The sequence below is a fragment of the Eptesicus fuscus genome, chromosome 21 (genome assembly GCF_027574615.1).
Source record: "Eptesicus fuscus isolate TK198812 chromosome 21, DD_ASM_mEF_20220401, whole genome shotgun sequence".
Lineage (NCBI taxonomy): Eukaryota > Metazoa > Chordata > Mammalia > Chiroptera > Vespertilionidae > Eptesicus > Eptesicus fuscus.
Window position 1 is genome coordinate 48,889,791 of NC_072493.1, and position 25,364 is coordinate 48,915,154.

The 25,364-nt window shown below is 49.4% G+C and overlaps 1 protein-coding gene across 1 annotated transcript; it reads left to right on the forward strand.

The window, feature by feature from the left end:
* Positions 1-21,261: 21,261 nt before the first annotated feature.
* LOC129147550 (zinc finger and SCAN domain-containing protein 5B-like) lies at positions 21,262-25,064 on the forward strand. Its single transcript, XM_054710088.1, has 4 exons — positions 21,262-21,645; positions 22,319-22,516; positions 23,577-23,733; positions 24,526-25,064. Exons 1-4 carry the CDS (start codon positions 21,262-21,264, stop codon positions 25,062-25,064), a joined length of 1,278 nt encoding a protein of 425 aa, XP_054566063.1.
* The last annotated feature ends 300 nt before the right edge of the window (positions 25,065-25,364 follow it).

Genomic DNA, 25,364 nt, shown 5'->3' on the forward strand with positions numbered 1-25,364 from the left:
CCAGGATCTGCCTCATGGTGCGCACATCCGGCCTCAGCCACCGGTGCAGGAGCGCGTCCATCGTGTGCAGGCTCTGGAGGGGGTCCGAGCCCTCCGGGGGGCGGAAGGCTCTGAAGAGCACGTGCCCCATCTCAGAGTCCCGGTACTGTCCCTCGGGGAGGCGTCCAGGGGGCGGTCGGGACGGTGGCAGCCCCCAGCCCAGAATGCCCTGCGGGTTCCCAGGACCATCTGAACACATCTGGAATGTAGGCATCGTCACTGGAAATGGCTCCACTGGGACTGGAGCAAACCCGCCCTGAAGTCAGTCCTGAGGGAGAGCGGAAGAAGGGACGGACGGGTAACAGTGCACAGTGCTGGGGGAAGAGAGGAGAGAATGCGGTGAGTTACCCTGCTGACCCACCCAATACCAAACACCCCTCACTGGTCCCGTATTTAATGCCGTGGAAGTTAACCCATAGTATTCTTCTTTTTAAAAAATATTTCATTTTATTGATTTGAGAGAGAGAGAAACATCAATCAGTTGACACCTGCACTCCACCAATGAGGAACCAGCCTGAAAGCTGGGCATGTGCCTGACCAGGAAACAATCCAGTGACCTGTGGTTCATGGGTCCACACTCAACACCTGAGCCACACCCGCTGGGCTCCAAAATCCACTTCAATAGGAACATCAGCGTCTGTAGCTTCTCCTCCAGACGAGATGCAGGGGCCTGGCCGGTGGCTCAGGTGGTTAGCGCTTCGTCCCCCGAGACCAGTTTGCAGGTTCCATGTCCGGTCAGAGCACAGACAAGAGTCAACCAGTGAATGCAATGCTAAGTGCAACACCAAGCCTCTCTCTGTCTCTCTCTCTCTCTCACACACACACACAAATCACCAATTAAAAAAAAGATAAGATACAGCAATTCCACTGGTAAATTTTAATCACTGTTTGGCCATGATTCTGTAGGAAAATACAGGGGAAAAAAATGTTCACAACCTGGAATTCCATGGGACGTAATCTCTATTGAATAGGAACCTAAGATGGCCCCCAACATTCCCTGCTTTGCTCCAGACAAGGGACAGCTCAAAACAACCCCAGGAGCTTGAAGCTCCTCCAGACATTTCCTTTTCATAGATTTTTGTTGATTTCAGAGAGGAAGGGAGAGGGAGAGAGACAAACATCAATGAGGAGAGAGAATCACTGATCGGCTGCCTCCTGCACGCCCCTCTACTGGGGATGGAGCCTGCAACCCGGGCGTGTGCCCTTGACGGGAACTAACCCTGGGACCTTCCAGTCCACAGGCTGATGCTCCACCCACCAAGCCAAACCAGGTGGGGCCAGATACTTTCTCACGGTGGCAAAATGCACAACCTGAAATTCACCACTCTAACTCCTTTGTAAAAACACTCAGCCCAGCATACGAAGAGAGAGGGGAAGAGAGAGACTTGTCTGTCCGGGTATCTGTGCGTCCATTGGTGGGTTCTTGTTTCCGTCCTGACCCGGGGCTCTAACCAACGGGGCTCCTCAGCCAGGGCCTAACTCTTCCTTAAAGGCGGCAGTTTGGGGCCACTAAGTGCCTTGCAAATGCTGTTCTGCACTCACCACTGTCTGGGTCCAGAACTGAGTTTTGGGCACCACAAAAGGAAACCCTATCCCCACCGAGTTCTCTGCCACCCACCTCACGACCCTTGCCCTCAATTCCCTGATCTGTCTGAATGAATGGATTAATGGATTAATGATCTGCCTGAATGAATGGATTAATGATCTGTCTGAATGAATGGATTAATGGGTGCCACTTATATAATCTCATCCCAGAAAATGATCTGTGAGATATTGAGGAAGCAAGATTTTTAATGACAAATTTTGACCCTAGCTGGTTTGGCTCAGTGGATAGAGCGTTGGCCCATGGACTGAAGGATCCATGTCAAGGGCACATCCCTCAGTTGCAGGCGCAATTCCTGGGCTCAGATAAGGTGGGTGCATGAGGCAACCAATCGCTATGTCTCTCCCACATTCATGTTTCTCTCTCTGTGTGTGTCTGTCTCTCTCCCTTCCCCTCTCTCTACAATTCAATGGAAGAGCATCCTCGGTGAGGATTAACCAACAAGAAGGAGGAATTGTCACAGGCCCTAAGGGACCTTCCAGAGGCAAGAGCCACTTCCCAGGATTCTCAGAGACCAGGTTTCTCTCAAGGGCAGCAGCTATGAACACAGGGCCCCCATTCATCCTTCCCCCAGAGGTAGGGGGCCCACCTGAAGGTCAGGGCAAGGTCGCTGGAGAGTCAGGAGGATGAGACCCTAGGGGAGGTGTGTGTGTGTGTGTGTGTGTGTGTGTGTGTGTTTGTCTGTGTGTGTGTGGAGGGGGAGGGTCCCTAGATTTCCTGTGTGTGGAAGGTGAGAACATAATTGTGAAAGCATGAAGGTAGGAAACGCTGGGTTTCAGAGGTTTCCTGTCATTGGAAATCAGGGAGGAGGCAGGGATTTCCCTGGTCATTTCTAGAACGTTTGGGCTCCTTTCACGTTAAGAAAGCCATGGAAAAACAAACAAAAAATCACCACCAACAACAAAGACAGACAAGGAGTCACAGAAACATGAAACCAGCGCCACGATATGGAAGCATCCGACGTGCCATGAATAAGACGACGGGATCCAGCAGAGGCAGTGCCTGCACACAGGGGAACATTACTCGGCCAGACTAAGGAATGAGACCCTTCCATTTGCCAAAGCTTGGATGAGCCTAGAGGGTCTCAGGCTGCCAGAAATCAGCCAGTCAGAGAAGGGTGAGTTACCACTAGATTTCCCTTCCATGTGGAGTCTAAAGAACAAAATAAAGGACCAAACTCACTCCCAGACACGGAGAACGGACTGATGGTTGTCACAACCGGTCCTGGGGCGATGGGAGGCACTGCCAGGCACCCTAAGATGCACAGGACAGCACCCCCCCCCCCAAAATTAAAAATAAATCCCGTCAAAAAAGCCAACAGTGGCCGAGACCTCACAGTCCTGGTATTGAATAGAAACCACGCCCCATGTGTGATAGGGGTGCGGGGGGACCCTTGGTTTTCACAGGATCTCAGAAATGATGCACAGCACACACACCCGGGTCATTCTGAGACCAACCTCCATCCCTCCATCTATCCATCCATCCATCCATCCATCCATCCACCCATCCTTTCCTCCGAACATCGGTCCATCCATCGGTCCTCACTCCCTTCCAAACGCCCGGCCTCGCCCGGCCTCGGACGCCCTCGCCCCACTCACCGCCTCCGCAACACCCGGTCTGCACCGCTCCTCCTGCAGCCTGGCCTGGCGAGCTCTGAGCCAGGGGCTGAGACCCGCCTTTATACACACACGCTCTGGGCTTCACTTCCTGTTCCCGCCCCGCCCTGTGATTGGTTAGAGACCAGGCATTGATCCTTTCTCCATAATCTCCTTAGACAGGGTTTGTGGGAGAGAAACACCCCGCGGCCCCAGGGGGTGTTGGCCTCTGAGCCCTCAGCATGTGTCTGCAGCGTTTGAAGGGCCCCAGGCACACAGGCCCGGCCCTGGCGGGTGTGGCTCAATGGTTCCAGCGTGGGCCTGGGTGCCGAGGGTCGCGGAGGGTCCCAGGCTCGGTTCCTCTCTATCCCTTTCTCTCCCTAGAATCGATTTTAAAAGAATAAATAAAAAGTAAAAAAGCCCAGCCAGCGTGGCTCAGTGGTTGAGCATCGACCTATGAACCAGGAGGTCACTGTTGGATCCTTGGTCAAGGGCACAGGCCTGGTTTTCAGGTTCAATCCCCAGTGTGGGGCCTGCAGAAGGCAGCTGATCAACGGTTCTCTCTCATCATTGATGCTTCTATCTCTCTCTCCCTCTTCCTTTCTCTCTGAAATCAATAAAAAGCGATCAAAAAATAGTTAAGATGTTAAATTTCAAGTGACTTGTGTCTTATCTCAATTAAATAATGCTTTTTTAACTTTATTGTTGACGCTATGACAGGATTAACGGGTCTCATATACATAATCTCATCACAGATAATGCTTTTTCCTCTTGGAAATATCGAGGAAGCAGGATTTTTAATGAGAAATGTTCACCCCAGCTGGTGTGGCTCAGTGGATAGAGCGTTGGCCCATGGACTGTAGGATCCACGTGATGGGAACATCCCTCAGTTTTAGGCTCAATTCCTGGCCGGGCAAAGGGTGGGTGCACAAGGCAACCAATCTATGTGTCACCCCCACATCCATGTTTCTCTCTCTGTCTCTGTCTCTCTCTGTCTCTGTCTCTCTCTGTCTCTCTCTCTCTCTCTCCCTCTCCCTTCTACTCTGTCTACAATTCAATGGAAGAGCATCCTCGGTGAGGATTAACCAACAAGAAGGAGGAATTCTCACAGGCCCTAAGGGACCTTCCAGAGGCAAGAGCCACTTCCCAGGATTCTCAGAGACCAGGTTTCTCTCAAGGGCAGCAGCTATGAACACAGGGTCCCCAGCCATCCTTCCCCCAGAGGGAGGTGTCCACCTGAAGGTCAGGGCAAGGTCGCTGGAGGATGAGACCCTAGGGGAGGTCCTACCCTTGACCCAATCCTCCCACCTGGGCCCATAGCGACCCCTAGTGACCACACCTCTCTCCCAGCACCCAGACCTGTATCCGGGGCTCAGACCTACATCCGGGTCCAGACCTTCACGGTGGGGCCGAGAAGGCCAACCCAGGGCCCAGGGCACAAATACCGAGCACAGTGTTTTATCAGGGGTGTAGTGCTCCATTTATAACCCAGAGCACCATTCCATAACCCAGATGTCCAGGTGAGGTACCAGACCTCCCCCCGTGCCCAGACATCCCTCCCTGGCTCAAACAACACTCCCAGCACCTAGACCTCTATTCTGGGCTCAGACCTACTTCCGGGTCCCAGGCCACAAACACTGAATCCAGTGTTGTATCAGGGGACTAGATCTCCATGCTTAAACCAGACCCCTATTCCATAACCCACATGTCCAGGTGAGGTACCAGACCGCCCCCAGGGGCTCAGACATCCCTCCCCGGCCCGAGCTACCCTCACAGGACCCAGACCTCAGTCTGGGGCTCAGACCTACATCTAAGTCCCAGACCTTCATGGCGGGGCCGAGAAGATTATCCCGGGGCTCAGGCCTCAAACACAGAATCCAGTCTTGTATCAGGGGTGTAGTTCTGCATCTGTAACCCAGACCACCATTCCATAACCATGATGCCCAGGTGAGGTACCCGAACGCCCCCCGGGGCTCAGACCTCCCTCCCCGGACCGAAATGCCCTACTAGGAGCCCGGCCTCCAACTGGGGCTTAGACCTACATTGGGGTCCCAGGCATTTATGGCGAGGACCAGAAGGCCATTCCGGGGACCCATTTAAACCCATTGCTTTTTCCTTTATTGGAGTCTAAATATCCAGGCTAGTCCAGACCACCATTTCATCATCCCGAGGTCCTGCCCTTGACCCAATCCGCCCACCTGGGCCCATAGACCTGCCTAGTGACCACAATTCTATCCCAGGACACAGACCTACATCCGGGTGCCAGACCTTCATAGCGAGGCTGAGAAGGCCAACCTGGGACCAAGGCCACAAACACCGAACACAGTGTTGTATCAGGGACTAGATCTCCATGCGTAACCCAGACCACAGTTCCATAACCCAGATGCCCAGGTGTGATACCAGACAGCCCCCGGGGGCTCAGACCTCTCTCCCTGGCCCGAACTGCCCTCCCAGGACAGAGTCCTCCATTTGGGGTTCAGACCTACATCCGGGTCCCAGACTTTTCTGGCGAGGACCAGGAGGCCATTCTGGGGACCCAGACTAGAACCCAGTGCCTATTATTTATTGGAGTCTAAATTTCATCATATCGAGGTCCTGCCTTTGACCCAACTTCCCACCTGGGCCCATAGCGCTCCCTAGTGACCACACCTCTCTCCCAGCACCCAGACCTATATCCGGGGTTCACACTTACATCCGGGTCCCAGACTTTCATAGCAGGGCCGAGGAGGCCAACCTGGGGCCCAGGCCACAAATACAGAACACAGTGTTTTTGCCGAAACCGGTTTGGCTCAGTGGATAGAGCATCAGTCTGCGGACTGAAGGGTCCCAGGTTCGATTCCGGTCAAGGGCATGTACCTTGGCTGCGGGCACATCCCCAGTGGGAGGTGTGCAGGAGGTAGCTTATCGATGTTTCTCTCTCAGATGTTTCTCTCTCATCGATGTTTCTAACTCTCTATCCCTCTCCCTTCCTCTCTATGACAAATCAATAAAATATATTTTTTAAAAAAAGAACACAGTGTTTTATCAGGGGACTGCATCTCCATGCATAACCCAGAACCCTAATGCATAACCCAGATGTCCAGGTGAGGTACCAGCCTGCCCTCGGGGCTCAGACCTACCTCCCTGGCCCGAACTGCCCTCCCAGAACACAGACATCCATCCGGGTCCCAGACTATTTTGGCGAGGACCAGAAGGCAATTCCGGGGACCCAGACTAGAAACCAGTACTTATTCCGTTATTGTAGCCTAAATATCCAGGCTGGTCCTGACCACCATTGGCATCATCCCAAGTTCCTGACCTTGACCCAATCTCCCACCTGGGCCCATAGCGCCCCCTAGTGACCACACCTCTCTCAATATCCAGACCTACATCCGGGCTCAGACCTACATCCGGGTCCCAGACCTTCATGGCAGGGCCGAGAAGGCCAACCTGGGGCCCAGGCCACAAACACCGAATACAGTGTTTTATCAGGGGACTAGATCTCCAGGCATAACCGAGACCCCTATTTCATAACCCAGATGTCCAGGTGAGGTCCCAGACCGCCCCACGGGACTGAGACCTCCCTCCCTACCCCTACTGGCCTCAGAGGAAGAAGATCTCCATCAGGGGCTCAGATCTACATCCGGGTCCCAGACCTTTATGGCGAGGACCAGAAAGCCAGACTACTACCCAGTGCCTATTCCTTTATTGGAGTCTAAATATCCAGGCTAGTCCTGACCACCATTTCATCATCCTGAGGTACTGCCCTTGACCCAAACCTCATACCGGGGCCTGTAGCGCCCCCTAGGGACCACACCTTTCTCCCAGCACCCACACCTACATCCGGGGCTCAGGTATGAGGTTTGGGTCATCCGGGTCCCAGTCCATCATGGCGGGCCGAGAAGGCCAACCCAGGACCCAGGCCACAAACTTCGAACACCGCGTTGTATCTGGGGTGTAGTTCTCCATCTGTAACCCAGACCACCATTCCAGAACCCAGATGTCCAGTTGAGGTACCAGAACGCCCCCAGGGGCCCAGACCTACCTCCCTGGCTCGAAATGCCCTCCCAGCACCCAGACCTTTATCTGGGGCTCAGACATACATCCGGGGATTTGAAGGCCATTCCTGGGACCCAGACTACAAGCCAGTACCTATTCCCTTATTGGGGTCCCCCAATAATTACTCATGTTTCCTATTGGCCCCATAGTGTGACATTTTTGCTGTTTTTTTTTTCAGTAAATATTTCATGATTCTACCCTTATTTCTACTGTTGTCCTTAATTTCGTTGTAAAATATGGAGGTCCCAGGATAGTGGCCAGATTCCCTACAGAATACCCAATGCAATGTGGGTGTCAGATACACCACATTATTTTTCTAAAAAACAATATATACTTTTATTAGTTTCAGAGAGGAAGGCAGACAGAAGAGAGAGATGGACACATCAATGGTGAGAGAGAATCATTGATAAGCTGCCTCCCGCATGCTCCTTCCTGGGGCTCGAGCCCATAACCGGGCAGGTATCCTTTAAAGGAATTGAACCTCGGAACCTTCAGTCTGCGGGCCAATGCTCTATGCACTGAGTCAAACCAGCCAGGGCCACAGCATTTTTTAGTTGTGTGCTCTGAATTATTCCTTTATCTGACATTCACATTTCACTGAGCATCATGTTGAGAAAAATGTAAATGGATTAAATGCTCTAATCAAGGATGGAATCTAATGAACAAAGTAAACTGACAAACAAAATGAGTCCAGAGGCATGGATGCTTGGAACAGACTGACAGGTGTGAGTGGGGAGGAAGGAGGAGGAGGGAACAGATGAACCAAAGCATTGATGTGCATATGGCATACCCCATGGTCACAGAGAGCAGTGTGAAAATGGCCTGGTGTGGGGCAAGGGTGCAAGTAGGGGGCAAAAAGGGAAAAGTGGGGGACATCAGTAACACTGTCCACAATCCTATATGAGAAAAGCCTAATATGCTAAGTGCCCAGTCATCTGGGGGGCCGTTCAACCAATCAAAGCTTAATAGGCTAATGATATGCTAAGGCCACTCAACTTCTTGCTATGATGTGCACTCACCACCAGGGGGCATTCCCTCTGACCTGTAGGTAAGCTTGCTGCTGGGGTTGGTCTCTTAGGCACTGAGTAAGACAGGCTGGACTGTCAAGTCCAGCCTGACGATTGAACCGGGCTGAGGTAGGGAGGTGGGAATTGAGAAATAAAAGAATAAGAGAAATAAAAGCAAGAGAAACAACAGCGGGGTCAGGAGGTCCAGAACTCTCCAGAAGCTCTGGCAACTTTTATTAGTAACACAGTGCTTTTTATACATAAGACACTAAGCAGGGAATCACAAGGAAAACATTCTTTGTTTCTCTAAAATCACTACTGGAGGGATAAGTTGAAGGGCAGGTTTCTTGTTATAATAAATCTCACTAGTTGGATACATATTTCTTGGTAAGCCATGAAAGTAGCTCTTATCCTACTGATAGCAGTCATATAAACAAACCCTGGGAAAGCTCTGTAGGCAGGGGCTGCTCTCGTTATACTGATTAGTTGCCATCCAAACAGGCCTGGGAAATCTGTGTGGGTAGGTGCCAGCCTTGCTAGCCCCTACAGGTGCAAGGACCGTGTCATCTTACAGCCCGTTCCCCACAGATCCCCCTTCTCTGTCTTTTAAGAGAAGTTCATGTAGTCCTATTTGTAGGGACCTGATGCTGGATCCAATGGTTCGGAAGCAGACTGGAATTAAACAGAGAATAACGAGAGCAAGGATAACAATAATCTACAGAGACCAGATAAATGACTGCAATCCATGAAAAGACATAAGGCTTAGAATTCTATCAAAAATATTTTGTGCCACTTCGCTGAGAGGCAACAGAGCAGAACCTGTATCATTAAAAGCTTGAATCTTTCCATGTAATCTACTGATGTCTGTTTTTTAGGCTACTAATAATAAAAGTAAATTTTAAATATCAATAACAAAGCTCTAATATTAAAACAGTGCCAATGCAAAATTAAATTATATACATGTTATCATTTTTAAAACTTGAATGTTAAGAGCAAAACTATGGCTATTAAATAATACTAAAACAATAAGAAAGAAATCAAAACTATGGACATATTAACATTTTTAGCTCCTAAATGAAAGAAAGTCTCTTTTGCTGCTGGTGTCCCTGGTGTATATTTACGTAGAGTCTTTTGTTCGCCTGCGTAAAACTTTGCAGAAGACCTGCAGCTAACAGATGCTAGCATGAGCAGGAACATGGTTGAAGAAGTAGCTTCAACTTCTTGCTTTTCTACAATCTGCTGCTCTTCAGTTGTTAACTTCTTCAGATGACTCTATGTTGGCACTTCAGTTGCTTGCGTAGCTTTCAGTTTTTCTTCTTCCTCTGCTTTGCTGTCATTAGGGTCGTACTTAGTCCTTTCGAGTGAAGGGACAGGAGCTTGTCTGAGTCCATTTCGGTGACACATGTAACTCTCTGGCACCCGAATTGGCTGCATTGCTCCTTCTGGAAAAATATAAAACACAACCTCTTCCCCTTTTTTGTTTTTTAGTAAATGATTGTAAGAGTATGAATGGTTCTTTCTACAATTGAGTGACATTCTTCTGCTAGATATGATTAGGTTTAAGTCCTTGGGGATTTATCCCTAAAGTTGGTATAGGAAGGTGGATAATATACTGAGAACATTGCTTCTAATAAAATATGGAAATTGTTATTGTTAAATAATATTTTAAAGGCTGAAAATTAAATGAAAAATTCTTGTAAATTAGTGTGCCTAATAGTAGCTGTTTTAATAATTTTTGCTATACTTACTATATAAGTACTATTACTATATGTTGATGGGCCTCGTAGTAAAATCTGTTAAGGTATAAATAAGAGCTTGTATTTCTACTGAAATATAAGGGGTTTGAAGGACCTTTGTTTTCTGCTCTGTGTTTTCTGCTGTAGTTTGAAGGTTGAGCCTTTAGGCGACTAGCTAGCTATATTGTAAGTACTTTTATAGTAAGGCTGACTACTAATTTACTTTTAAATTTAATATTTTAATAACAATCTTAGTTTACCCTGTAAATATTAATGGAAAGGATTATTTGTATCCCTGAGAAAGCCCTGAGCATTCCTGGTGTTAGGCTGGATTTAGATATAGGGCAGCTGCTGTTAGCCGTGTCTCTGTTATCTGGGTCCCAATCTGAGCTAGGCCAAGTCTCTGTCTGTTACCTGGGTCTAGATCCGGGCTGGGCGTGGGAAGTGTGAAGCAGCCATGGGGCAGGAGACCTCCCTCAGAAGGGGCTAGAGTTCAGGCCCCTGTAATGTCGGGGGGGGGGTGAGGTTCAGTGCCCCATCTCTGTTGACCCCCAAGTTCTCTCCTGATGGCCCCTCTGCGACTGTGCCTGTCTTAGGTTGTTCCTCCCTTGAGGAATCTTACCCGTCTTTGACTAACTAGCCATCCTCCGGGGCCAAGCAGGGTGACGTGAGGTTTAGTTCTGTCTCCTTGGTAGTCTATGCCCTTGTGGCCTCCATGCCCAGCACCTGCCTTGGGATCCCCTCGCCTGCTGGCGGGGCCCCGGCACTGATCACGTATCTTGGGGAACCCAGGTTTCTTCTCCAGAGAGGGCCGAGCTCACGCCATTGGGCAAGAGACAGATCTATGGTACCAGCCACCATGAGGCTTCAACCTCAGTATGAATAGAGAGCTCAGGCAACAGCTGCGGGCAATTACATTGTGAGAAGAGGGTCCCTCTTGGTAAAAAGAGCAAGAAGGGCCAATATAGAATGCTCAGGTGCCTTCCCAGAGGGCCCTCCACATAGTGGAAGGGATTAAATCCTTTTATGTCCTTTTAAATTGCTGCCAAACATTCAAAAAATTAGTTTGTAAATTTGTTTGGGATAAATGTATAATATGCTGTTGTAAAATATTAAAAAATTATAATGACATTGTAGAATAATATTATGTAAGGACATACTTTGTTCTAGGTATGGTAATTTAATTTTAAACTGGCCGTTAATTTCTTTTTGTATAGACAAGGCCTTAGTAACTTTCTTAGAATATTTAATTAAATTGCTTACAAAGACATTGGCTTTTCTTTAAGCTGAAACCCTTGATTACAATTTAATAAGCTAATATATTTAAGTAATTAAAGTAGGTATCTTTATTTAAAATAAAGAAACTTATTTACTAAAACTAATAGGTTTGATACTTTATTGGTCTGATCTAAAAGTATGGCTATATTTAAGAAATATATTGTTTTTGCCCTTCTTACAGGCGAAAACCTTTATAACATTTAATATATATGTATAAGTAAAATATATTAATTTATATTTGATAAAGCTTTCTATGTGACTTCAAGTATCAATTGGCTTAATTAAATAAAAAAAATTTCTTTTAAGAGAGAACAGACTTTTGAACATATCGGGGCCCTATGAGACACTCAAAAGTCACTCTCAGTCTTGAAATAACTTGGAAAGATTAAACACATATATGTATATATTTATATATATGCTTTAAAAATTATATACCTAAATTATCTTAAAGAATATCAATTATATTTAAACTGGATTATAGAATTAATCCTCTTTTTAAAATCAGACCAATAACTAATATATTTTAAATTCTTAATTATTAGAGAAACATAGCATTTTATTTTCTCAAAAATATATTTTTATATATTAGGTAATATAATTACTATATTTATAATTTCTCCTAATTTAATCTGTACTTTGAACTTTTAGAGCTTGTAAATTATATATTTTTAGTAGTTCTTAGATTGACACTTTTATATTTCTAAGAGAAATACAAGACATAATCAATCAATGGCTTTAATTCTGTCCTCTAGATTTTTCTTATGAGGTAAATTTAAATTTTACTTTTTATTTGCCAGTAGCTCTGCTGGGGGAAGGGCATCTACCCCTTCCTCTATTAACAAAGGGTGTAGTTAGTTATCTGGGCTACTTAGATCTTTATAATTAATATATTATTTATATTTTAATAATTTCTGAGATTCAAATCCAATTCTAATTATTTTAAAGCATTTATTTTGAATAAATTCTATGACAGAGATAAATTTACTTATATTCTTGAAGGCTTTAAAAGTCAACCTTTTAACAAACTTTATTAATATTTTAAAAATAGCTCTTTATTATGGAAATGCGAATCTTGTTGCTGGAATTCGCTTGAATTTCTTTTAAGAAGACTTTTTCACCATTTCTCTTAGGAAAAATAACCAGTTCTGGGTTTTTAATTTTCTATAGCTTTTGCAGAGAGATTCTAGCTGAAGACAATCTAAATGTCTGAAATCAGACTATGCGCGCATTCTGTCTTACAGCTAAGTTCTCTCCCCACCAGCACAGAAATTCCAGACACATTTCTAAATTTTTAAGGTTTTTTCACAGCGAGAAAGGGAACTTTAAATTTGTATACTGGGAGAGTGGGCATCCATATTGGATCGTCACGTGTCTCTTCCTTCCCCCATATCCTGCTTACTTCAGGGGAAATATTAGTAACGGATCTGGCCAAATTTCTGTTTATGCTTAAAAGAAAGACAGCTCTCAAATTTTTTCTTTCTTTTATGCTTTCTAAAGTAATAAGTTATGCCTAATTTAGCCAAGATTCGCATTTCCCTGTAAGTTCTTTTATAATTCTTAAATGTAACTTTAAGTAACCTTATTGTAAGTAATCTTATTGCGGGAGAGCAGATAGCCCTGCCCTCTTCTGCCACTCCTGGTGTAATCCTTTTACAGTTAAACTGCTTCTACCTAGTAAAAGGCTAAACGTCCCTTCAGGAGGAGGTCTATATACCCCTGTAGGGATGGCCTGTGGTCCCAATTCTGGAGTTAATACATATCGCTTTATGGATCCAAGGTCCAACCCGGCACTTCCGGGGGTTGCTCGGAATAACTCCTGTATCCGTTTTGCTCCTGGGGCAGGCTGGATGCTGCGCAGCCAGCTGGCCTTGAGGCGGCACAGGGGCAGGAGGGTAAACAGATAGTGCCCCCATTATTTGCTGGGGTGAGCTGGCAGCTTTTGGGAGTTTCCCGACTGCTGCTGAGGCAAGGGATTTCCCTGGATATCTGTCTTAGATTTACACTCATTTGCCCAATGTTTTCCTCTTTTACATTTAGGGCACAGTCCAGGTTGTTTGGGACCTCTGCCATTTCCTTTATTAACCCTTTTATTAGAGGGACACTGTTTTGCCATGTGTCCTGTTCCTCCACAAGTGAAACACTTGTGTGTCTGACCTCTCCCTGTGCTGAACTGTTGCTGAAGAATTCCTTCAATGGTGGTTCCCTTTAATGCGGCCGCGATGGCAACTCCTTGTATATACGAGGGACCAATATCTGCACAAATGCGGATATGACCTGAGAGAGTCCCCTTTCTTTGATAGGGCCGCAAGGCAGCTTGACAGGCAGTGTTGGCATTTTCATATGCCAGCTCTTTGACTATTAACATGCCAGCCTCTCCATCCACCACTACTTGGCCATCAGCCAGTAACAGCCGAGAGACAAAATCCTGATACTTTTCATCTGGCCCTTGAATAATCTTTGAGAGCTCCTCTGTTTTCTGACCAGAGGTGGGAAGCCTTTTCCAGGCTCTGATCCCAGCCCCATTAATTTGCCTATAAGCTTCCAGGGGGCATTGAATTTGATTATGGGTATCAGCATAGTTTCCTTCTCCTACCAGCATTTCATAAGAAATACTAACTTGTGCAGCTCGATTACGAGCAGCTTGCTCCTTAGCCTTTGCATCATATTCTGATTTCCACAAGAGATAATCTCCTCCTGATAAACAAGCCTTGGCAATAGCTCTCCAATCATTAGGTGGGAGAGCCTCTGAGGCTATAGTTTCCAAGATGGTTAAAGTATAAGGAGAAGTGGGCCCATACTGAGCACAGGCTGTTTTTAACTCCTTCAGGGTTTTAAAAGGAAGCGGGTCATAAGTACGCTCACGCTGTCCCGTGTTAGGGTTCACCCGTCCCATAACGGGGAAGGCCTGAATGCCCAAATCCTCACCAGCCTTTCGTGCCTCCTGCAAAGCCATCTGGAGAGGGGAGAGTGGAACTGGCGCTGCACAGGGCAGCGGAGAGCGGCGGGGACTGCCACCACGGCTTCTCTTTTTCTTGCCAAGACGCTTTAATCCTTCTAAAAATTGTTCTAACACATCCTCTATATCACTACCCTCTTCAGTTCCAGCAGAAAAATAATCTTCCTCCTCTTTTGCCTGAACAACACCTGTATCATCATCATGACAAAGAGCAGTAGCTTCCTCAAGATCCTCCTCATCTTGAGGATTTAATTTGTCTTTAAAATTTACATTACTCTTTTTTAATATGCTGTCTTTTTCAGACCCCTTTTTTGTGCCAGTACACTGCTTCTCTTTTTTTCCTGGCTTAAGAGATGGTTGATTATGTTCATGCCTGGGATCTAAACAATCCCGTATCAAATTCCATAAGGAAAATGCATCCTGAATGAATTAAAAAAATTTTTTTACTTGCTTGTCAGTAACTTTAGTTCCTTTACTGTTGAGCATAGACTTTAACATTTGCCCATAAAGGGCATTGTCTCTAGATTCTAACTGCCCCATTTTACTCCCGATTACCAAAAAGATGCTCCTTCCTTACCTTTACGAGTGCACTCTTTATCCGGAGGAGTTCCTCACCTTCTGTGTCCCAAGTCCTCAGTGACCTGTTCAGGCGCCAATTGTCAGGTCCAGCCTGACGATTGAACCGGGCTGAGGTAGGGAGGTGAGAATTGAGAAATAAAAGAATAAGAGAAATAAAAGCAAGAGAAACAACAGCGGGGTCAGGAGGTCCAGAACTCTCCAGAAGCTCGGGCAACTTTTATTAGTAACACAGTGCTTTTTATACATAAGACACTAAGCAGGGAATCACAAGGAAAACATTCTTTGTTTCTCTAAAATCACTACTGGAGGGATAAGTTGAAGGGCAGGTTTCTTGTTATAATAAATCTCACTAGTTGGATACATATTTCTTGGTCAGCCATGAAAGTAGCTCTTATCCTACTGATAGCAACAAACCTGGGAAAGCTCTGTAGGCAGGGGCTGCTCTCGTTATACTGATTAGTTGCCATCCAAACAGGCCTGGGAAATCTGTGCGGGTAGGGTGCCAGCCTTGCTAGCCCCTACAGGTGCAAGGACCGTGTCAGCTTACAGCCCGTTCCCCACACTGGACACCCCCTGGAGCCTTCCCACAATCCCTCCCCAGCAGGCCAACCGCCTGCGTCTCTCCCCATTCCTGATCATGCCCCAGTGGGGTCCCTTCGCCTGGCCTGCACCCTCTTGCAATCCAGGACCCCTCAGGGGATGTTGGAGAGGTGGTTTTGGCCTGATCCCACAGGCCGGGCAGACTGACCCCACCCGTGCAGCAATTCGTGCTCCAGGCCTCTAGTACATAAATAAACAGATACAGGGTGGTTGAATGGGTCAGAAGACAAGACCCACACATATCCTGTCTGTAGGGACTCCCTTCAGCTTGGAAGTCACATAGACGGAAAGTAAAGGGGTGGGAAGGCGATTTCATGCAAATACTGGTAGAAACTAAAAGCTGGGGTAGCCAGGCTTGTGTCAGACGAAGGAGACTGTAACCCAAAGGCTGTAAAAGAGGGACCAAGGCCCAGAAGGACCCAGCCAGCCCACGTCTGGGAACTTCTCTGAAGAATTGCCATTTCCCTTTTACTCTCACTGGCTGGGATGCCTACGTCATGGGCTCCTCTGGCTGTGGACGGGGACCGGGAGATGGAGGCACAGAATGCCTGGCTGTGCAGGGAAGGAGGGAACTGGGAAGGGTCAGCCTGGACCCATCCCCTGCCTTCCCCTGGGGCCAGGAACAGAGTAACCCCCCACCCCACAGCCCGGGAGACACACAGAGAAACTGCCTGGTTAACTAACTAACTAACTAGCTAACTAACTAGCTAACTAAGTAACTAAAAGTGCTTTCTCCACCCAACAGCCCCGGGAGGGCATCCCCCGCCTGCCGGCGGCTCTCCTCTGGGTAATGATGGAGACACAAAGACCCCTTCTACTCCGAGGTCCCCTGTCTCCAGGGGTCTTGTCCTTGTTTGGGCTCCGCCAGGGGAAGCGGAAAGAGAATAAGGAGCGGGGGCACCCGTGCCTCCAAAGAGCCGTGACCCAGACATGCATGACATTTCTCATCACTTTGTGGCCACGCTGGGCTGAGATGAGCAGGAGGACGCGGGGAGGTCTTCGAAAGGAGGGGAGGCCCTCTTTCCAGGTGCCAATCCCCCTCCCCGTGTCCTGGTGACGCCTGGCAGCTGGGAGACAGGCCTCCTGTGCTCGGAGGAGGCAGGTGAGGGACCCACCTGAGGAAGGAGGAGGGCGGGGCACATCCCTGGCCATGGCCGCTCCATAACCAAACTCCCCAACTAGTTTAAATATACATATTGATTCCAGAGAGGATGGGAGAGGGAAAGAGAAACATCAATGATGAGAGAGAATCATTGATCAGCTGCCTCCTGCAGGCCTCACACTGGGGATGCAGCCTGCTACCTGGGCCTGTGCCCTCACCAGGAATTGACCTGTGACCTCCTGCTTCATAGTTTGATGCTCAACCACTGATCCATGCAGGCTGGACCACACTAGTTTTTAAAAAATATTTAGTATATTGGGCTAACAGCTGTGGGAGTAGGGGCGGGGGGGGGGGGATGTCTGAAAGAAGGTAAAGGGATTAGATAAATTATTCGTACGCAAAGCCCATGTGAGGGCCTGAGGGAAGGGAGGGTGGGAACTGGGTGGAGATGGGCAAAGGGCAGGGGCGGGGGGAGGTGAGGACACCTATAATATTGTCAACAATAAAAATAAAGCTTAAAAACATTATTTATTGAGGTAAATTCAAGTCACATGAAATTTACCATTTTAACTACTTTTTAAAATAGATTCCTATTGATTTCAGAGACGAAGGGAGAGGGAGAGATAGAAGCATCAATGATGAGAGAGAACCGTTGATCGGCTGCCTCCTGCAGGCCCCACACTGGGGATTGAACCTGAAAACCAGGCCTGTGCCCTTGACCAAGGATCCAACCGTGACCTCCTGGTTCATAGGTCGATGCTCAACCACTGAGCCACGCTGGCTGGGCTTTTTTACTTGTTATTTATTCTTTTAAAATTGATTCTAGGGAGAGAAAGGGATAGAGAGGAACCGAACCTGGGACCCTCCGCGACCCTCGGCACCCAGGCCCACGCTGGAACCACTGAGCCACACCCGCCAGGGCCGGGCCTGTGTGTCTGGGGCCCTTCAAACGCTGCAGACACGTGCTGAGGGCTCAGAGGCCAACACCCCCTGGGGCCGCGGGGTGTTTCTCTCCCGGAAACCCTGTCTAAGGAGATTATGGAGAAAGGATCAATGCCTGGTCTCTAACCAATCACAGGGCGGGGCGGGAACGGAAGTGAAGCCCAGAGCGTGTGTGTATAAAGGCGGGTCTCAGCCCCTGGCTCAGAGCTCGCCAGGCCAGGCTGCGGGAGGAGCGGTGCAGACCGGGTGTTGCGGAGGCGGTGAGTGGGGCGAGGGCGTCCGAGGCCGGGCGAGGCCGGGCGTTTGGAAGGGAGTGAGGACCAATGGATGGACCGATGTTCGGAGGAAAGGATGGGTGGATGGATGGATGGATGGATGGATGGACGGACAGGTGGATGGATGGGTGGGTGGGTGATGGATGGATACAAGAATCCACCAATGGACGCACAGATACCCGGACAGACAAGTCTCTCTCTTCCCCTCTCTCTTCATATGCTGGGCTGAGTGTTTTAAAAGGAGTTAGAGTGGTGAATTTCAGGTTGTGCATTTTGCCACCGTGAGAAAGTATCTGGCCCCACCTGGTTTGGCTTGGTGGGTGGAGCATCAGCCTGTGGACTGGAAGGTCCCAGGGTTAGTTCCCGTCAAGGGCACACGCCCGGGTTGCAGGCTCCATCCCCAGTAGAGGGGCGTGCAGAGAGACTAATGGATGGGTGGATGGATGGATGGATGGATGGAGGGAAGGAGCGATGGAGGGATGGAGGTTGGTCTCAGAATGACCTGGATGTGTGTGCTGTGCATCGTTTCTGAGATCCTGTGAAAACCAAGGGTCCCCCGCACCCTCTCACACATGGGGCGTGGTTTCTATTCAAAACCAGGGCTGTGCAGTCTCGGCCACTGTTGGCTTTTTTGACGGGATTTATTTTTATTTGGGGGGTGGGGTGGGGTGCTGTCCTGTGCATCTTAGGGTGCCTGGCAATGCCTCCCATCGCCCTAGGCCCGGTTGTGACAACCATCAGTCCGTTCTCCGTGTCTGGGAGCGAGTTTGGTCGTTGATTTTGTTCTTTAGATTCCACGTCGAAGGGAAATCTAGTGGTAACTCACCCTTCTCTGACTGGCTGATTTCTGGCAGCCTGAGACCCTCTAGGCTCATCCCGGCTTTGGCAAATGGTAGGGTCTCATTCCTTAGTCTGGCTGAGTAATGTTCCCCTGTGTGCAGGCACTGCCTCTGCTGGATCCCGTCGTCTTATTCATGGCAGGTCGGATGCTTCCATATCCAGGCGCTGGTTTTATGTTTCTGTGACTCCATGGCTGTCTTTGTTGTTGGTGGTGATTTTTTGTTTGTTTTTCCATGGCTTTCTTAACGTGAAAGGAGCCCAAACGTTTTAGAAATGACCAGGCAAATCCCTTCCTCCTCCCTGATTTCCAGTGACAGGAAACCTCTGGATTCCAGTGACATGAAGCCAGGGTTTCCTAGCTTCATGCTTTCACAATTATGTTCTCACCTTCCACACACGGGAAACTCTAGGGAACCTCCTACATACACACACACACACACACACACACACACACACACACACACCTCCCCTAAGGTCTCATCCTCCTGACTCTCCAGCGACCTTGCCCTGACCTTCAGGTGGACCCCCTACCTCTGGGGGAAGGACAGCTGGGGGCCCTGTGTTCATAGCTGCTACACTTGAAAGAAAACTGGTCTCTGAGAATCCTGGGAAGTGGCTCTTGCCTCTGGAAGGTCCCTTAGGGCCTGTGACAATTCCTCCTTCTTGTTGGTTAATCCTCACCGAGGATGCTCTTCCATTGAATTGTAGAGAGAGGGGAAGGAAGAGCCAGACACACACACACACACACACACACACACACACACACACACACACAGAAACATGGATGTGGGAGAGACATAGTGATTGGTTGCCTCATGCACACACCTTATTGGAGCCCAGGAATTGCGCCTGCAACTGAGGGATGTGCCCTTGACGTGGATCCTTCTATCCACTGAGCCAAACCAGCTAGGGTCAAAATTTGTCATTAAAAATCTTGCTTCCTCAATATCTCACAGATCATTTTCTGGGATGAGATTATATAAGTGTCACCCATTAATCCATTCATTCAGACAGATCATTAACCCATTAATCCATTCATTCAGACAGATCAGGGAATTGAGGGCAAGGGTCGTGAGGTGGGTGGCAGAGAACTCGGTGGGGATAGGGTTTCCTTTTGTGGTGCCCAAAACTCAGTTCTGGACCCAGACAGTGGTGAGTGCAGAACAGCATTTGCAAGGCACTTAGTGGCCCCAAACTGCCGCCTTTAAGGAAGAGTTAGGCCCTGGCTGAGGAGCCCCGTTGGTTAGAGCCCCGGGTCAGGACGGAAACAAGAATCCACCAATGGACGCACAGATACCCGGACAGACAAGTCTCTCTCTTCCCCTCTCTCTTCGTGTGCTGGGCTGAGTGTTTTTAAAAAGGAGTTAAAGCCGAAACCGGTTTGGCTCAGTGGATAGAGCGTCAGCCTGGGGACTCAAGGGTCCCAGGTTCGATTCCGGTCCAGGGAATCTCTCATCGGTGTTTCTAACTCTCTATCCCCCTCTCTTCCTCTCTGTAAAAAATCAATAAAAATATATTTAAAAAAAAAAAGAGTTAAAGTGGTGAATTTTAGGTTGTGCATTTTGCCACCGTGAGAAAGTATCTGGCCCCACCTGGTTTGGCTTGGTGGGTGGAGCATCAGCCTGTGGACTGGAAGGTCCCAGGGTTAGTTCCCGTCAAGGGCACACGCCCGAGTTGCAGGCTCCATCCCCAGTAGAGGGGCGTGCAGGAGGCAGCGGATCAGTGATTCTCTCTCCTCATTGATGTTTGTCTCTCTCCCTCTCCCTTCCTCTCTGAAATCAACAAAAATCTATGAAAAGGAAATGTCTGGAGGAGCTTCAAACTCCTGGGGTTGTTTTGAGCTGTCCCTTGTCTGGAGCAAAGCAGGGAATGTTGGGGGCCATCTTAGGTTCCTATTCAATAGAGATTACGTCCCATGGAATTCCAGGTTGTAAACATTTTCATTCTGTATTTTCCTACAGAATCATGACCAAACAGTGATTAAAATTTACCAGTGGAATTGCCGTATCTTATCTTTTATTTAATTGGTGATTTGTGTGTGTGTGTGAGAAAGAGAGAGAGACAGAGAGAGGTTTGGTGTTGCACTGAGCATTGCATTCACTGGTTGACTCTTGTCTGGGCCCTGACTGGACATGGAACCTGCAAACTGGTCTCGGGGGACGAAGCGCTAACCACCTGAGCCACCGGCCAGGCCCCTGCATCTCGTCTGGAGGAGAAGCTACAGACGCTGATGTTCCTATTGAAGTGGATTTTGAAGCCCAGCGGGTGTGGCTCAGGTGTTGAGTGTGGACCCATGAACCACAGGTCACTGGATTGTTTCCTGGTCAGGCACTTGCCCAGCTTTCAGGCTGGATCCTCATTGGTGGAGTGCAGGTGTCAACTGATTGATGTTTCTCTCTCTCTCTCACCTCTTCATTCCTCTCTCTCAAATCAATAAAATGAAATATTTTTTAAAAAGAAGAATACTATGGGTTAACTTCCACGGCATTAAATACGGGACCAGTGAGGGGTGTTTGGTATTGGGTGGGTGAACAGGGTAACTCACCGCATTCTCTCCTCTCTTCCCCCAGCACTGTGCACCTGTTACCCGTCCGTCCCTTCTTCCGCTCTCACTCAGGACTGACTTCAGGGCGGGTTTGCTCCAGTCCCAGTGGAGCCATTTCCAGTGACGATGCCTACATTCCAGATGTGTTCAGATGGTCCTGGGAACCCGCAGGGCATTCTGGGCTGGGGGCTGCCACCGTCCCGACCGCCCCCTGGACGCCTCCCCGAGGGACAGTACCGGGACTCTGAGATGGGGCACGTGCTCTTCAGAGCCTTCCACCCCCCGGAGGGCTCGGACCCCCTCCGGAGCCTGCACACGATGGACGCGCTCCTGCACCGGTGGCTGAGGCCGGATGTGCGCACCATGAGGCAGATCCTGGACCAGCTGGTGCTGGAGAAGTTCCTGACCTGCATGCCCCTGGAGCTGCAGGTGCTGGTCAAGGAGAGGAGGGTGCAGAGCTGCGATGAGCTGGAGGTCCTGCTGCTGAACAAGGAGAAGCCCAGGAGATGGGTGAGGGGGGCCCGCAGGATGGGCAGGGCAAGGGAGGCCAGTCATGGACACGGTAGCATTCTTTACATTTCTATTTTTTAAATATGATTTTATTGATTTCAGGGAGAGGGAGAGAGAGATTGAAACATCAATAATGAGAGAGAATCATTGATTGGCTGCATCCTGCATTCCCCACCATCGCATTGAGGATCCAGCCCGCAACACGGGGGTATGCCCTGGCCGGGAATCGAACTGTGACCTCCTGGGTCAGAGGTAAATACCCAACGGCTGCGCCACGGCGCCCAGACACAGGAGCTTCCTTAGAGGGACATCTTCCGACATTTGTTCTCCCTTCCTGAGGCTCGCTTTCCCAGTGACCTCAGATTAACCCCAGGAGGTAGACTTGTCGGTGCTGCCTCGCGGGTGAGGAGACTGAGGCACAGACCAGGTGCAGGGATGGCGCCGTGCTCTCCAGGGAGCCCGTGGCCATGTTGGGAGACATGTTTGGTTGCCACCATGTGGGCGGTTGCCATTTTATTGATTGATTGAAAGAATTCCTTTTTAGAGAGAGAATGGGGAAGGGGAGAGAGAGGGAACATCCCTGTGTGATTCCACTGAACGTGTGAGTGTGAGGAGCGCACACGCCAGGAGGAGGGTGCCTCCGGGTCTCATCCTGCTTCATTTCCTCCCCCAGACGGTGGTCACCCTCCATGGGCAGGAGTATCTTCAGGAGAATTCCGACGAGGAAGCCGGGGACACAGACCTCGGGGTGGACTTGTCCGTGAAGTCCCCATCCCCCATAAGTAAGGCGGGGGCACATCCTGAGAACAGCCCCGAGGTCCTCGGAGAGCCGGGGAACCAGCCAGGACCCAGTGACGTGGTGTGGGGACAGGTGAGTGTGTGACGCCCTGATCTGTGGGGACGGGTGGGAGCCGGTTCCAGGGGCCGCGGTGCCCATAGCTGCTACAGCATTTGGGAATTCTGACACAGGCTAGCAGGGGACCCCTGAAGGCATGCAGGGGAAGCATTCAATCCACGAGCATTTCTGAACCAATGTGGACCATAAAGAGTCACTGACCTCTGTCCTTGGTCCACAGGCCAGTAGAAATCTAATGTTCCTCTGGGCATATCAGGGTGAGGAGTGGGGAGAGCCGGGTCCAGAATCTCTTTGCTTCCACAAATGGAGGCAGCCAGCAGTTGAAATGCCCAGGGGAGGTACGCCTAGAGAATGGAGACTGAACACTGTGGCCCTGGCCAGTGTTTTCAGTGGTTCCAGCATCAGACCCAGGATTGTAGGTTTCCCAGTCAAGGGCACATACCTGGGTTGCAGGATCCATTCCCTGTCCAGTTTGGGGACGTGCAGGAGTCAACCAGTCAAGTGTCTCTCACGTCTGTCACACTGATGTTTCTCTCTCTCTCTCTCTCTCTTCTCTCTCTCTCTTTCTCCCCCCTCCCCTCATCCTCTCTGCATCGCTCTCTCTGTCCACCTCTCTTCCTTGCTCTCTAAAAATCAATGGAAAAATTATCCTGGGGTGAGGATGAACAACAACAACAAAAAGAGTAAGGAGTACAATGTATGGGCTTGACGTAAAGCTGTGATGGGTGTACATAACAACAGACTTGGGAGTTGGGGGTGATGGGATTGGCCCCAACGAGGTCTAGACAGAGCCCCAAAACTGTTGGTGTTAGGTAAGTTGGGGTCTCAGGTCAGGGAGATGGACTGGATGGGGCAGTAGTTGGCAAACTCATTAGTCAACAGAGTCAAATATCAACAGTACAACGATTGAAATTTCTTTGAGAGCCAAACTTTTAAACTTAAACTCCAGGGGCCAAAGAGCCGCATGAGGCTCATGAGCCGCAGTTTGCCGACCACTGGGATGGGGGAAGGAGGGACAGAGCTTCCCAGCCCTGGTTTCCGACACGGTTAACCACCCTTGTTTGCCCACTGTCAGGGGCAGAGAGTCCTCCTGCCAGAGACGATGCTCAAGACAAGTGACCCACAGGGTGTGGGGCCCGTGGTGAAGGTGGAGGAGGTGGAGAAGGATGTGATGGAGGACGGGGAAGAGGCAGTTCTCACATCTCCAGAGGCTCCGCTTCCCAGCAGTCCTGGTGAGTCTGGAACTGGGCTTCCAGAGCAGTTACTGATGCTCCCTGTGCTGGGGATCCGGGGGGGCACGCGTCGTGGTCCTCCTTTGGGGACATTGGCTCTCAATGCCAAGCCTTCTCCGCCACGGACTCCCTGGGTCCTAAGGCCAGTCTCTCCGTCTGTTGGTTGATGGGAATGTTCTCAACCAACATGGGCTTTGGTTCAGAGGCGTTTGGTAGTGTTAAAAGTGCTCTCTCTACATATATACTTCAATGGATTGTTAGAGAGAGTGCAGAGGAGATAGAGATAGAAGCATCGATGAGAGAGGAAATCAAGGATTGGCTGCCTCCTGCATGGCACCCACCGGAGATGGAGCCCCACAATCCGGGCATGTGCCCTGACAGGGAGTGGAGCTGGCCACCTCTTGGTTCCTGGGTGGGTGCTCAATCCCTGAGCTGGCCTGAAACGTCTTTTATTAATGTTGTGTGTTGAACCCTTTCTTTCAGGAGAATCGGTGAGGACAGAGGGGGAGCAGAACCCCCAAGAAGGAATTGGCCTTGAACATGTGGATGCTGCTGACGTACCTCCCACCCATGTTCTGGAGACACAGGCCTTGACTCAGTGTCCGAAGAGAAGAGGTTCTTGGAATCCAAGCGGTGTCCCCAAGAGAAAAAGGGGGAACAGTCCCACCCCCCAAGAGGAACATCAAGAAGCAGCCGTGCCATTGGACCAAGGACAAGTCACAGGACAGCACGGGTCCAATTCAGTCGGGGCATCCAACACCGTGGAGCCAACTGGTCACCCTGTTGGCAAAGAATCCAGGAGACAGATCCCGTACGAGTGTCAGGACTGCAGCAAAAGGTTCAGTTATAAATCTCAGTTAGACCTTCACCGGAGGACACACACAGGAGAGAGACCCTTCCAGTGCCGTTACTGTCCGAAGAGATTCATTCAGGCCTCGGACCTGCACGTCCACCATCGGATCCACACGGGCCGGAAGCCGTACTGCTGCACCGTCTGCCAGGAGAGGTTCACCCACGCGTCCACGCTGCGTGGCCACGAGCGGGTCCACACCCAGGAGAGGCCGTTCCAGTGCGACGTCTGCCTCAAGAGCTTCAGCCACCGAGGGAACCTCAACGTCCACATGCGCACCCACACGGGCCTGAAGCCCTACCGGTGTCCCCAGTGCGACGGGGCCTTCCGCCAGCTGGGCACGTTCCAACGCCACCAAAGGACCTGCCAAGGAGCGCCCCTGGGGCTCCGGGTCCCTGCTGACCCAGGAGGAAAGGAAGGGGTCCCCTCTGGTGCAGAAGTGGTCTATGAGCCCTTAGACAGTGGGGGTGCTATGAATTAGAATTGGGGTCCTCCACTAATTACTCATGTTTTCTATCGGCCCCATATTGTGTCAGTCTTGCTGTTTTTTTCAATAAATATTTCACGATTCTACCCTTATCTCTCCTGTTGTCCTTTATTTCATTGTAAAATAAGGAGGTCCCAGGAGAGTGGCCAGATTCCCTATAGAATACCCAATGCCATGTGGATGTCAGATACACCACATTTTTTTTTCTAAAATAAATATATATTTTTATTCATTTTAGAGAGGAAGGAAGACAGAAGAGAGAGATGGACACATCAATGATGAGAGAGAATCATT

Excerpts from the sequence above, each read along its gene's own strand:
- LOC129147550 (XM_054710088.1), top strand. The coding sequence starts at position 21,262 with ATGCCTACATTCCAGATGTGTTCAGATGGTCCTGGGAACCCGCAGGGC. Across the intron at positions 22,517-23,576 it reads GTGACGTGGTGTGGGGACAG|GGGCAGAGAGTCCTCCTGCC; the intron begins GTGAGTGTGTGA and ends GCCCACTGTCAG. Across the intron at positions 23,734-24,525 it reads TCCGCTTCCCAGCAGTCCTG|AATCCAGGAGACAGATCCCG; the intron begins GTGAGTCTGGAA and ends CTGTTGGCAAAG.